Source organism: Tympanuchus pallidicinctus, unplaced genomic scaffold (assembly GCF_026119805.1).
Source record: "Tympanuchus pallidicinctus isolate F22 unplaced genomic scaffold, pur_lepc_1.0 scaffold14, whole genome shotgun sequence".
Lineage (NCBI taxonomy): Eukaryota > Metazoa > Chordata > Aves > Galliformes > Phasianidae > Tympanuchus > Tympanuchus pallidicinctus.
Window position 1 is genome coordinate 13,436,391 of NW_026294659.1, and position 14,210 is coordinate 13,450,600.

Consider the following 14,210-nt stretch of genomic DNA (forward strand, 5'->3'; position numbering starts at 1 on the left):
GAGTGTTCCATTTATGGCCTTTAGCTCTGAGATGCTTTACCTCGAGACCACAATGGGCTACTGCTAATACTAGAGACAAGAAATTCTTTGCAAGCTGTTGAGAATTTGCCAAGGTATGGTGGAATCCAACATTAATGGAGAGAAGTGATGTCCTGGAATAATTGAAGTGGCATCTCCTGAGTTTTGCACATTCAGAAAAGAGACAGTTACCTGCAACATTGTCTAAAAGCTCTTTTACCTCTGACATTCAAGTTGTTCACTACCTTGTCCAAGCTGATTGTCCTTTAGTCAATTTGGAATGTTTAGATTATGTTAGCTCAGCCTTTTTGCCTCTTCTTTTCAAGACTGACAGTGCACTGACATCTTTGTAAAGAAGTTTTTTGTTTACAACAAAACAGAAATGTTCTAACGTGGAACAGTTATTCTGTTAGATTCTGAGAAAGCAATTCTAATCCTTATTGTGCTCCTTAGAAGGGATTCAAGTCCTGAAACTCAGTTTTCTGCAAGCTGAATGCTAATTTGGTCACCTATGGCTGAGCAGACAGCGCCGTGTATGCAGAGAGCTTATCAGTAACAGAAGAACTAAAATAACATGGGAAATTCTGAAGGCAGCAGGAAGGAAGAATGTAAAGCGTCTGGAAAGATAATACAGTCAGATCCATCCAGTGATAGCTTTTAAATATGAGGAAGGTGCTGATTTTTGCAGAGCGATGATTTGTCTGTAGTGGATAAAATTTAAATTCTGTGCTGGCTTTATTAGCTCAAGTGAGACTTTGCTCCAGTGGATGAGGAACATGCTGAAGCAGACAAGTCCTGTGGCAGAAAGAAGCAGTCATGAGAGTTTCTCAGTACATTTAGTTGGATATAGTAACAAGAGAAATTGCTGCCTATGCCAGTGAAACTCATCTAAAGTTTCCCTCTGATAAGCTGCATCACCATGACCTTTCATATAGGTCAGTGGAACAGATGAGCTTGGTGGTATCTGGTGTGAATTTGGAAGAAAGCTGATGGATTTAAAAGAGCTTTTTGTCCATGGATTATAAACTGTGCCTTAAAATGTTTGTACTAATTACATCTAATATTCATTGGAATATCAGGCAGGAACATAATCGCATACTGAAATTAGTCCACTACTAATTAAATAAAATCATAAAAGGTGTTTCTGATAGTAAAGGTCTTTTTCCCTGAGTTGCCAAGCCTTATTTTACTGACAACAATTTTTGCTGCAGAATGCAGATTGTTTCCACTAGTTAAGATACAAGGAATCTTCTACTTTGACTGAAAACTACCATCTATAATTATGGCTAACAATTTTTGTACTGACCATATTTTTGAAAGCCAGATATCTTACTCCTTGTCTTCCTAGCTATTCATTATGCAAATCCCTACTTTCCAATTCATTATTGCTTTCAGCACTCATTATCTAGTCATCTTTCTACAATACACCCTGAATGAACACAAGCATATTTCAAAGCACAGCATAAAAATTTCCCAGTACTGACTCAATAAACTACACCTAACTGCTTTCAACAGATCAATAAATGTGCTACTAAAGATTTAGTGAGTGAATGGTAGGGGCTTCTGGCAAAAACACTATTAGTAGGAAATGGTATGCCTTTAATGCAAATATACTGTTAGCAAGTCAACTTTGATTCATCTGATAGGAGAACAAAACATTACACACTTAAACTTCATTCAAGAAATATTTCTTTCTCAGATTTGTCCTTGTATGACCATTTAATGGTCTTAATTTCAGCTCAGGAATGCACTATTAAAGCAACCTATGTTCAAATTTATATATAATTGTATAAAGCTTTGATTTCATGCGCAAGGTGGATTTTTGAATTTTTGCTTAGAAAGAGACCTGCTTGCAATAGGAGAAAAAAAAAAAAAGTTCTTGTGAATTCCAAAGTTTTTAAGGGACCAACTTGACTTTGGAGATATGTATTTAAAGTGTATTTTTTCATATCCTGTTTAGGCTCCAAAGAAGCACTTGCAAAATGGAATTATTCGTGGATACCAGATAGGTTATCGGGAATACAGTGCAGGTGGCAATTTCCAGTTCAACATCATCAGTATTGATACCACAGGGGACAGTGAAGTTTATACCCTGAATAACCTGAAGAAATTCACACAATATGGCATGGTAGTTCAAGCTTGTAACCGGGCTGGAATAGGACCTTCTTCTCAGGAAATCATCACCACTACTCTTGAGGATGGTAGGTCTTGGGAAACAGCTGTTGTGAGTCACATTATGATTTCTTTATTTCTTTTTACCTTGTATATTTGCTGCTCAATTAGTGATTGTTGTAGACAGAATAATGTAAGATCAGGCTTTGCACTTGCTAAATATAGTGAACAACTGGGAAGGTGGATAGGAGGAGGCTAGCCTCTGGCTATGTACAATTATCACTGCAACTGATCCAGAATCACGCAGGTAAATAAATGCTAACTGTACTGATGGGATATATCCTGTTGTGAATAATATTGACTAAGACCATAACTTTCATTAAGAAGCTGATTACTCTGGTGTTTACATACTTGCAAATTTTGTGATCTCATTGTAGCTTCATTATGCACTTTGAGATTCTAACTATACCTCAGAAAGGGGAAGTAATACTGTTAGTTTTGTTGGCTTTATTTTGTTTCCAAATCAAACTGCTGGGAAACCAGGAGGGCTTGTATTACATAATCTCTTGTCACCCTAAACAGAGATGTGTTTTCAAGGATAAATAAAGTCATTATTTCAGCCAAAATGTAAGCTTTCTAATCTAAGAAACAATTTAGATATGTTTTTCAAGCTGTGTAAAATGCACTTCTCAAACAATGAAAGGGAGTCCTCTAGTGGAAAAAGAGAATGTTTTCATATCCAAAAAGAGGCTCAGTATTTTAGGGGAGTACAAATGCAAACTCTACATAATCCTAATAGATGGCATAGGCCAGATTTTCAGTGTATTGAAGTCGGTGCCAGCTAAGAATCTGACTTTTTGTATGTGGGAAATTGAGAAAATTCTTGACAGCTACAGACTTTGAGGCATATGCTTCCTGGAAGGATGGTGATTTTCATTTTCTCTGAATGTTTCTAGGCCCAGACACATTAATGCAAGATGCCAGAAAGCAGTATACTTACACTTACATATTTTGAATTATAATGTGTAATATTTTTATCTTCAGAATCTGTTTTTCTTAATATTATTTTTTTGTCCTTGTTCAGTTTTGGCTCACCCTCAAAATTAAAGATGAGCTTTTAAAGCAGCATCAAAAACTAATACTGGAGTTATTGCTGTAAAGCTAAACAGCGAACAGAAAATATTAAATATCTTGCTGATTTTTTTTTTTCCTTCTAAATGTTAGTGAAAATATTCCATTGATATTTTCCCCAATACTTTTTCAAGCAGCTGCTTCCTTTCCCTGCTCTATACTGATTTGAGGAGACAGTTAGGATTTTTCAGAAAGATGGCAATTTGAGACAGAGCTTAGAAAAAAATTTAAAATCATTTGTAAAGTATGTTCTGTATTTTTCATCACTAGGACACATTTCAATTAACACAAAAACATAAAAAAAAATAATAGCAAAAAGCAAACTGCTGTTGAAAGACAAGTCAGCGAGGATGGTATATATCAAAAGTCATTCCAGGGACATCAGCTACACTTGCAGAAATATGTGGATTCTAGCAAGACTTAAGGCTTAGCACTTTTAATTATATGTAACTGACAAATAATGGGTGGTGGGACAGCAATGCAGATTTCCCCTTTGGTGTAGCCAAAGGGAAGTCTTCTAACAAGTATGGAAGAGTGCTCTTTTGTATACGTTTCTTCAAACTAGATACATGCATGTGGTAAACGTTGAGTTGTATTCATCAAGTTAAAGATAGTGAATATTTTATTTCAGTGCCCAGCTGCCCTCCAGGGAATGTGCAAGCCACTGCCACGTCACCAGAAACCATTTCTATTTCTTGGTCAACGCTGGCAAAAGAAACTCTGAATGGGATTCTGCAAGGATTCAGGGTTATCTACTGGGCCAATCTCTTGGATGGAGGTAATAGAATTGTAACAATCACTAAGAAGTAGGCCATATATAGCAATTATGTCATTTATTATCTGTTGTGAAAGCATTGTACTTCCTTTACTCTTTGGTTGGGAGAAAGCATCATCTACCTGTGAAAGGAAGCTATCTTCTATAGAGCTTTAACACAGTAGCAGGCATTGCAGAGCTGACTGGAGAGGCCTTTGGGAAGGCTTCCATAATGGGACTGCAACATTCCATAGACCTGAAAAGTACCCAAAACGACTCAACAAATTTCATCTCATTTACATAGTCAAGCGGGTCTTTATTAAAGAATGATAATATAAACTTCGAAAACACCTGCCTAACCTGGTACTTTGTTTTAGTTCACTTTGTAATCTAGTTAACCAGTTATTGACTTTTTTGGGCCAATACATTTTAACACCACAGTAACACCACAGTTGAAGACAAAAGAAGGAAATATTTTGGAAAAAGGCTTATTATTTTCATACCAGCTTCTTCTGTTCGGCTTATATTTTGTACTCTTAGCATTATTAGCATATTAGCATAATAAGTAAACCACTGAGTGGAAAATGAGTGAAATGACCAAAAAAGAACAAAGATGCCCTATTAATCTGCAATTTTATCACATGATGGCAATAATTCTACATGTGGCCCTTTCTTGTATAATAGGTTTGAGTTGCACATGCCTTTATTCCTATTAGCTCTGTTGAATTTTTGCAGCTCTAGGGCAATGACCTGTCTTCCTTCTTTTGTGTTCATCCATCAGAGTCACAGTTCATTCTAATATACAGTCATCTTGTAAATCCTGACCTCTGTTAGTATGACAAGGGAAACTCAGAGTGGAAGTATAACTCTAGGGCCCATCCCTACTTCTGGCAACATCAGAAATAAGCTACCAATGCCTTTGTTTATTTAAAGTTAAAAATGAAAAATACGTTAAAATCATGCATAAAAATGTAGATGTGACTGACTTAAAACTAACTGTTCAGTGATGACTGTAGTATTTGGATCAGTTCCTATGTGAATATTATCAGTGCATGTCTAAGCTCCTACGTGATGTCTTACAGCATGATGAAAAAAAGATGATGTTCATGCAGTGCTTAAAACTGAATTTTCATCTTTTTTTTTTTTTCTCAGCTTTATTTTCTGCCCTAAATATGTCCCAAGCTTTTTTTTCCATATGGATTATAGTTCTTAGCTTGTTGAAAAAACAATACATATAAAGTGCATCATCTTTCTAGAAGTAAATCTGGTTTTACTATGTTTAAACCTATTGCTAGCTGGTATTACTGCCATCAAGTGCTTTGCAGAAGCACTTGATTCATATTTTAAAATGAAGAGGCTTTTTTTTTGTCTGTTTTTTTCAAAAATGGAAACCCTTTATAAAATAATTGGCTTGTTTTTGCTTTAGATCGTATTTTAAAATAATTTATTCTCATATGTTCTGTCTGAAATATTTTATAATTAGAAATATTAAATTCTATTCTCTATATTTAAAAAAAAATGAAATGAGTTTGAAGCCAAAAACGGGTCTGCTTTGAACTGTAATAAATCCAAATATAAAGGAATTTAGTTTAATTTCTTATAATCCATTGCTATTTTGTAATAATAAAGAATTACATTTTTTAATCTTCAAGATATTCACAGTAGATATCAATAGCTTAGAAAAGACTGACCTTGCCAATAACTGTATTTCCTTCTTATTCTATAGAGCTAGGAGAAATAAGGAATGTCACAACTACACAGCCATCTCTGGAGCTTGATGGTCTGGAAAAATACACCAACTACAGCATTCAGGTGCTGGCTTTCACGCGAGCTGGAGATGGAGTGAGAAGTGAACAAATTTTCACCCGCACTAAAGAAGATGGTAAGGAGTAAAGCATTTCCATTCCTGCTTCCACAAGAGGCTTGTATGCCTCAAGCTTTTAAAGTAGTGCAAATATTGTATACAAACAGTCAGAGTGAGATTTCTGTCTGAAAATCTTGAGTTAGAAACACACAGAGAGCAGTGTGCACCCACATCTTTGAAAACAGTCTGAGATTTTCCAGGACGCCAGTTCAGATTAGCCAGGAGTTTGTAGGTAATTCTCATGATCTAAATAGATTTATCATTACTTTTGTTTTCAAATACCTCAGGATCTAACAGGAGAATTTTGAGTGCTTTTGAGTTAATTCAAAATGATTGAAAAGGGGGAAAGAGGAAATGACTATTCTGGGGTGTTCTTATATAACTGAGGTGCCTCTAAAAAGGTTGTCTTTGATGTAAGGCAAAAACTTCCTCCAAACACCTCTTCTTTCAGAAGCAAAATGGAGAATAAAAATCTCCTGCCTTTTTTATTGATTAGAGCATGGAAAATTTAAGTCCTAATGCTGAAATTTTAAGTTTTCTCTCTATCCAGTTTAGATGCTTTGAAAAATCTTTGAGATGGATGAATACTTCTGTGAAGACTTCTGAACATCTGGATACTATTAGATAAGAATATTTTGGCAGGAATAAACATTGGCACTGTCCTAGCATTGAAATTAACTAAACAGGTTTGATTGGAAAATTCTGTGAATTTTTTCTAGGAAACTAATCAATGGATTTTCCTTGTTACTCATCCAGTTTATTGAATATATTTGACTTTTTTTATTATTGTTATTTTTAATAAGATCTACAAAAGTGCCAGTGAAAGTGAGAGTAGGTTCAGTGATTAACTGACTGGGTGAATACTAAGAAATTTTTCCAACAAATACTAAGGGACTCATTCTAAAACTTACATCCATTGGAAGGCCATGTGGCTGTACCTATAGATGTATCGAGGGACTGTAGTGTAAAAATTTGGACTTCTGAACTTTTTTTATCATGCTATGAATTTGCTTATTTTCTCCTTGTTCTATTTCAACATACTTACTACAATCCATTATTTTGATCAAGGTTGTGTTATCATTAATAAAAGTGAATGCTTTATCGCTGAGAAATGTGAGGAAATTTAGGCCTCCACCTTTGAACAGCATTGCAGCTTGCTGCTTTATGTGTTGAACTGACCTGCTGGTCCTGTTGCCTTACATCTCAAACTGACCAGAGAGACGTACTTCCAGAAATCCTTGAAAAGCCCAGCAGTAGAAATGACCTCTGGCCCTTGGATTGGCATTTCATATTAAATACAAGGGAAGTCATAAGGCCCCTGTATTAGTTCCTTTTGAGTTAAAAAAAAAATAATAATAATAATAATAAAAAATTAAGGGGACCTATTAGCCACCAAAACTTGCTTGAATGTGGATAACATCTGGGCTCTGTATGAAGTTCTTCCAGCTCTAGAAAACTGAACAGATGACAGAATCGGTGCCTGCAGTATCTCTGTCTCTTATCTGGAACAACAGTAGAGTGTTTTAATGTTCCTGAAATTTTTCTGCCATTGAGCCGAGACCACCCCCTGCAAGAAAGAGCATTGCAGCCATCATAGTTTACTAAGCTTGTCTCGAAAAATAACAGTGATGGTGACAGTTTTAGAGGGGAAGATGTATGACTAGTGGCTGAAGTCCACAGCAGAGGAGGCTGAGGTCATGGTGGCCTACAGCTCTTCAATACTGCACAGCACCAGCGCCCAAGGGAACGGCATGGAGCTGCGTCAGGGGAGGGCAGCTGGGGGTCAGGGGAAGGGGCTGCACCACAGGGCGGTGGGTGTGGAATGAGCTGCACGGGGCTGTGGGCACGGCCACCAGTGCCGGAATTCAGGGAACATCTGCACAGTGCTCTCATACATAGGGTTCAGACATAGGGTTTGATGTTGGGTGGTCCCATGTGGAGTAAGGAGCTGGACTTCTTGATCCTTGTGGGTCCCTTCCAACTTGGGTTATTCTATGATAATACAATCTCCACTGCTAAATGTGTGTTGAAAACTTCCATCTCCTTTTCTGGCCAGGGAGACCAATGGATGACTTCCTGCTTTATAAAAGTATTTTTTATTGGAAGGATTGCTGTGGCTGTTGTTCCCTGACCTTTTCCATCCTATCTGTTTCCAGTTTAAAACAGTCCTGAAATAGAAGATCCACATTTTTTATTTTTGTTTTTTATTTTTCTTAACTCTCTTCTGTCTAGTTTGCTTTTCCCTAAATCTTGGTGGCTCTTTTGCTCTCTCTGTTTCTGAGATCAGACAGGCCCTGAGATCTGGGAAACACATGTCATCTGCCTATGTTTGGCTGCTGTGCAATGGCTCATATCTTATCTTTAATCCCTCTGGCGATGAAACCACAGGGCTGTTCAGCAATAATTCACCCTGAGGCGGTATGCTAAACTTTTCTGATGTTTTGTGTTGCCTCACGGTGATTCCACTCATTAAATCTTTTGTCCAGAACAACTAAACTGAAAGGCGTTGCTAAAAAATGCAGTCATTTCATGTTTTGCTTCAGCTTGACAATTTTTTTATTAAAGAGCAATAAAAGTCTAAAGTGGAATACACGAGGGGCTGCCATGAAAATTAAGCTCAAACTCAAGTACCACTTTTAAGCATCCTTAAGATTATGGAAGTTAAATGGAAAAAGAGCATTCATATTGCCATCTGTAAGTATCCAGTAGATGTCTTGTTCCTCAGGAATTTCTTCTGTAGTATTCTAAAGAAAAGAAACTCCTGTTAAAGAGTAGGGCTAATTTCAGCGCATCCAAAAGATTCTACTCTGAAGTTATTTTTGAGCATAATCTTAGCAGGACGAATACAAATCATTGCAATCTTAACAGAGCTTAGATCTAGAAATATTATATTTCTACTTCCAGTCCTTCTTTTGTTGAAATTGTGACCTAAGATATTCCATTGTCCTCTAATAAAAATCTGTAATTCTGAGATATTTTTAAGTGGCTGCCAAGCCTTCCATATCGTTATTACTGCAAGACCTTATCACACCATTGATTTATTTTCCTTTTTTCATTTCTTTTGGATTAGAGGACACTTTTCTTTGCAAAATCGATGGTGCAGCATGATCCCTTGCTGCTTTTGAAAGGCAGATTGTAGCCTCCTGTCACTTCTCTGCTGCTGTTTGGTTTAGAGACATCAGGCCGGAATTTCTTTAGCAGTTCTGAAATCTCCAGTGTGGCAAAATAAGAGTACCCAGGGAGTAAAGCAGTCAGCCTGAATGAAATGAATTGAAGCTTCGGTTTCTTGTAACATTTTGTACTTATTTTAGACACCAGGGGTCAGACACTACTGCTGATCAGCTTATGAAATGGGAATAGTTCTAGCAAATAGTAGGGAATGAACTATCCTCTCAATGTGATCATATTTGGCTTTTGTCTCATTTTCAGTCGTGATGGTGTTGTCATTTCTCTTGAAGTTCCCCTTGCCAGAAATAGAAGTGAAGCAGAAATGACTATTTTTTTAAGAACTAATTGTGTTTTTGTCCCTTGCCCTTTTTACTTTGCACAGAGTTTTAAACAAGCTGGTTCTCTTCTTCACCCAAGGACTCATTTTATTATGTCATTTAAAATTGAAGTTTCTTCAAATTCTCTTCCTCACACTGTATAAAGTATGGCCTCAAAAGCTCCCCTACTCAGTAGCAATGGGGAACAATGAATTTTCTTTCTGTGTTGCAAATATGAAGTTAGAAAACCATATTCAAGAAAATGTGTTTGTTCCCCTTATAAGCTGGATGCGCCATGTAGCACCTCAGCAAACTGAAGCATCTCCAACCTTAGGCAGAAGGGATGAACACAGGACACAGCTCTCAGGGGAAGCTTCCTATAGTTGGCAATTAGGAGTGGAATGGCTGATTGTCATTTGGTGCCCAGGAGACGTTGCTTCTGGGGTTTATGTGATCAGGAATCATTGAATATCTTGCGTTGGAATGGACGCAGAAGGATCATCAAATCCAACTCCCAGCTCCACATAGGACCACCCAAAAAATCACACTATATGTCTGAGAGCGTTGTCCAGATGCTTCTTGAACTCTGTCAGCTTGGGGCCATAGTCACTGCTCCTCTGGGGGAGCCTGTTCCACAGGGAGGAGTAACACTAAATCCCTTCATGTAATCGAGGCTCAATTCTGCCTGAATCCAATGAGATTTCCCCCCTCTCCTCTCTCTCTCTGGACATTATATTCTTGGTGATTGGTGTGACGGGGTGGATGTACAGATGCCATCTGATGAAGCTCCATATTTTTTCTTAATGGAATGAGCATAAATCCAATCAAAGCAGGCTCATTGCTCAATTCTGCATAGGTTCTACCCGCTGGTGATAGGGGTGGCTGTGTAATTCACCTCTGTCCTGAAGAGGCTTATATGGCTTAAGTCTGGACACTGTGTTGTAAATTTGCCAATAATGTACCCGTAATACATTATTTTATTTAGTATTTCAGTTAGCATAAATTGAAATTTTAGATGTAATATGTGCATTAACATAGGACTACTGGAAGTAATGAGGCTTTTATTTAGTTTTGTTTTTCATAAATGTAGCAGTTCTTAGGGCAGTCTTGTGCGGTGTGGAATTAGAAATCTCTTAGGGATCCATGTTCTTTTTTCTGATATAATGGTTATATTACTCCTAAATGCACAGCACTTGCCTCCCTGCTATTCAATACTGTGAAGAAAAATGGTGATAATTTAACTGCTTATGAAAAAGGGAATGAGAAAGTTCCTGGAGCTCCTCCCCATTATCCTGCACATCTAAATGCAGTTCCCTGGACTAGTCATGTCAGAATAATTGCTTTCTCTGTGTTTGCATTTCACTTGCAGTGTCAAGAATACAAAGTGTTCTTGTCTACATGAAAGCTGCATGCTATTTCTGTGACTCTGAAAGCCTTGTTAGCTGGAGCATGAGGCTATCTTTGATTTTAAATCAAATGCCAAATCTACTCTCTCGAAGCTGGCAAAGTTGGCTGGAAGCAGTTCTCTGCTTCCCTATGCTCTACCTTGTTTTTTCTTCAGCCTCTTACCACCTGGTTTTAAACCTAGTGACCACAGGAAGAAGAATCTGTGCTATAGCACACGTTTAGCTTGTCTGTGTTGGGATGTATGGGAATCAGTGTTCCAAATAAACATCCATGGACATCTCTTTGTGCTGGTGTCTCAGCATGTCTGAAGGTAACAAAGCTACAGGATGCAATACCAACAAGAGAAATACCTCAAGTTAGTATAACAAGATGTATCTTTCCTCACCAAGATGGAGTAGGTACCACATTCCTCCTGCACATCTTCAGATGTGAAAGGAACCCATGTTTAGAAACTAGTGTTTCAGCTAGTGCCACATTAACTCATAATAATCTTGTTTAGTCTAGTGAATGAGCAGGAAAATGACTTTACTCTCTGGACAGAGGTCAGTGGGGATCTTTAAAGTATCATAGAATGGCTTATGTTAGAAAGGACCTGAATCAAATGATACCCTGCAAGATTCTTGATAAGGAAATGTGTTACACTATCATTTCCATGCATACAACCTGGCAAAGTTAAGCAGTGTAACAAGAAGAGGATTAATAATTGAACATTTCGAGTAATTTTGGAAACACTGCCAAAACTGTTACCCGATTCCAGCCTCTGATCCAAGAAGGTGGAAGGGTTCTTAGATTAGAAGAAGTTCAGAAATTTGACTATATAACTTCCTGAGTTCTTTCTAACATCCCCTTCTACTGGTCTGTATACCAAAAAGAAATACTGTCTAGTGTCAAGTCATGTTTTCCATGTGTGCCCAATGACTAGAAAATGTGAGATGAATTCCAAACAGTTGACAGCTATGACCAATTACCATCTGAATGTGTCCCTATAGATCACACCCTAGTTTAACAATAAATTACTTGAACCTCATACATCTATTTGCAGTGATTTCCAGAAAACATTACTAACTGTAAAGGAATCCCCCTGTGGGTTAATTAATTACCCTGGAGAGCTAACTTTCATTCTTCAGCAGCAGGAGCAAATAGCATTTCTAATGAGCTGGGTACAAATAGCAGTTGAATGCTGTCAAGCATCAATATTTACTCTGCATTGGATAGAGCTGCGAGCCGAATTAGCCCCTTTGCAGCAAGTGGCTGGGTTTGCATGCAATTATAATCACGACATTTTCACTTGATGCCTTATTAGCTTTTTCAAAACATTATAAGTAGAAAGGGCATATTCAGAAATGTTGCACTGAGTGATGCTTATCTATCAGTTTTGCTGCGTCTTCCATTTGTATGTATATAGACATAAAATTGAAGGTTTCTTTATATGCTTTTTAAAATCCAAAGCAGTTATCTAAACAGCTAAGGTCTCGGGCAGTCAGACTTTTCTTTATGAGCAAATTTTTATATTCATTTAAACTTAGCCAAGGTTAAGGGTCTACCTATGAAAATCTGCTTGCTGGGTAAGATTTTGTCCATCTGTAATACACAACAAATGTTTTCTGTTAATATAAAGAAAGCTGATCAAGCTCTGAAGCATTTTTTTTACTGGAAATTCTAATATTTTGGTAGTTTTACTTGAAATTAGACAAAAAATGTGAAATACCTCACAAAAAAATTCAGCAGAAGACAAAATCCATACAGATGTGTTGTTTCATCTTTAATAACCCATGCAGTTATTTCCAATATAACATACCTATTTTAATAATTTAATATGAATATTCTGCACATGCAATATTAAAAATATCTTGTAAATTATTTATTTTGATGGATTTAATGCTATTTTTAAATATTTTCCTGTTCAAACTTCTTTTTCCTGTAGCCTTGTTACCTTCAGACATGCTGAGACACCAGCACAAACTTTATTCTACTCTTACTGCTTTGATTAAGTACAAGATTACATATATGCGATACTTAATGGATATTCTAGCATGCAGGAGGTTTATTTTCACATTATTATAGGAGCAAATCTAGAGAATGTGACATGAGCTTGAAAATGAACATGCACATAAATTTGAAATCTTTCTCAAAGTAAAAGTATGCAAAGAGTCAATATGTTGTATCAAGATTTTTTCATTTGCTAGCCTGAGTGTTTTCCATTCAATTTGAGAGAAGCATTTTTTCCTCTTTTTTTCTTTAACAGTTTTCAATAGCCCACACAGATAGCTAATTAGAAGAATAAATGTGTACGTGTAGTGCAGTGCCAGATACAGGTCAGAGCTGCTGAGGGCAAGTCTAGGGATAGGAGGCTGCTGACACATCATATGCCTGGGTCTCATCAGGCAGTGCTAATTGCACAGCACCAGAGCTCGTTTGCTCTCCACTTCATTAAATTCACAGCTCTACTGTGTGTAGCCATTAAAGTGTTCAAATACATATTATTTATACAGTGAATAATCATTTGGCATGATTTACATCTTCAAAACTGAGCTAACATTTACATTAATACATGATTTGGCAGTTTTCACTGGCTGCAGCCAAGGTAGTTATTAAAGAATCATAGAATGGTTGAGGTTGGAAGGAGCCTCAAAGCCCACCCACCCCATGGGCAGGGCTGCCCCCCCCCCTCCCCCAAGCTCAGACTGCCAGGGCCTCATCCAACCTGGCTTTGAGCAGCTCCGGGGATGGGGCACCACAGCTTCTCTGGGCAGCTGTGCCAGAGCTTCACTGCCCTCTGGATGAAGAATTTTCCCAACACCTAACCTAAATCTCTCCGCTTTTAGTATAAAGCCATTTCCCCTTATAAAGCCATTTCCCTTTTAACTATTGCTATCTGCCTGTGTAAAAAATTGGTCTCCATTCTGATTGTAAGCTCCCCTCAAGCAGTGGAAAGCCACAGTGAGGTCTCCCCAGAGCCCTCTCTTCTCCAGGCTGCACAAGCCCAGCTGCCTCAGCCTTTCTACGTAGGAGAGATGCTCCAGCCCTCTGATTGTTATTGTAGCCTCCTCTGGACCCATTCCAACAGCTGCAGTCCTTCTTGTGCTGGGGACCCCAGGGATGGACTCAATACTCCATATGAGGCCTCATAAGGGCAGAGCAGAGGGGGACAATGACCTCCCTCTCCCTGCTGGCCACCCCTCTTCTGATGCAGGATGCCACTGTTGGCCTTCCAGGCTGCAAGCACGCAAAGTTTCATGTATGCAGGCTGGGAATGGTTCTTCACAGAAGTTTAACCAGCAGTGGCAGTGTTACTTTGGGTCCCTCTGAAATTCGTTGAGGCTTCCCTCCCTAGTGATGGTGAACACACCTTCAAACCCTCTCCCCCAGCATGCAGGCTAATACAGGGTGTCCACATTGGTCCACAGGATCATGGATATCAAAGTGACACGCCTTACTG

At 38.0% G+C, this 14,210-nt stretch overlaps 1 protein-coding gene across 3 annotated transcripts in view; it reads left to right on the plus strand.

The window, feature by feature from the left end:
* Positions 1 to 14,210, plus strand: part of DSCAM (DS cell adhesion molecule) — a 461,893-nt gene that overhangs the window by 375,771 nt on the left and 71,912 nt on the right. For all 3 annotated transcript variants that reach the window (XM_052674351.1, XM_052674353.1, XM_052674352.1), the window contains exons 17-19: positions 1,979 to 2,219; positions 3,893 to 4,039; positions 5,742 to 5,897. In XM_052674351.1, the coding sequence (XP_052530311.1) occupies positions 1,979 to 2,219; positions 3,893 to 4,039; positions 5,742 to 5,897 (544 nt within the window). The remainder of the gene's footprint in view (positions 1 to 1,978; positions 2,220 to 3,892; positions 4,040 to 5,741; positions 5,898 to 14,210) is intronic.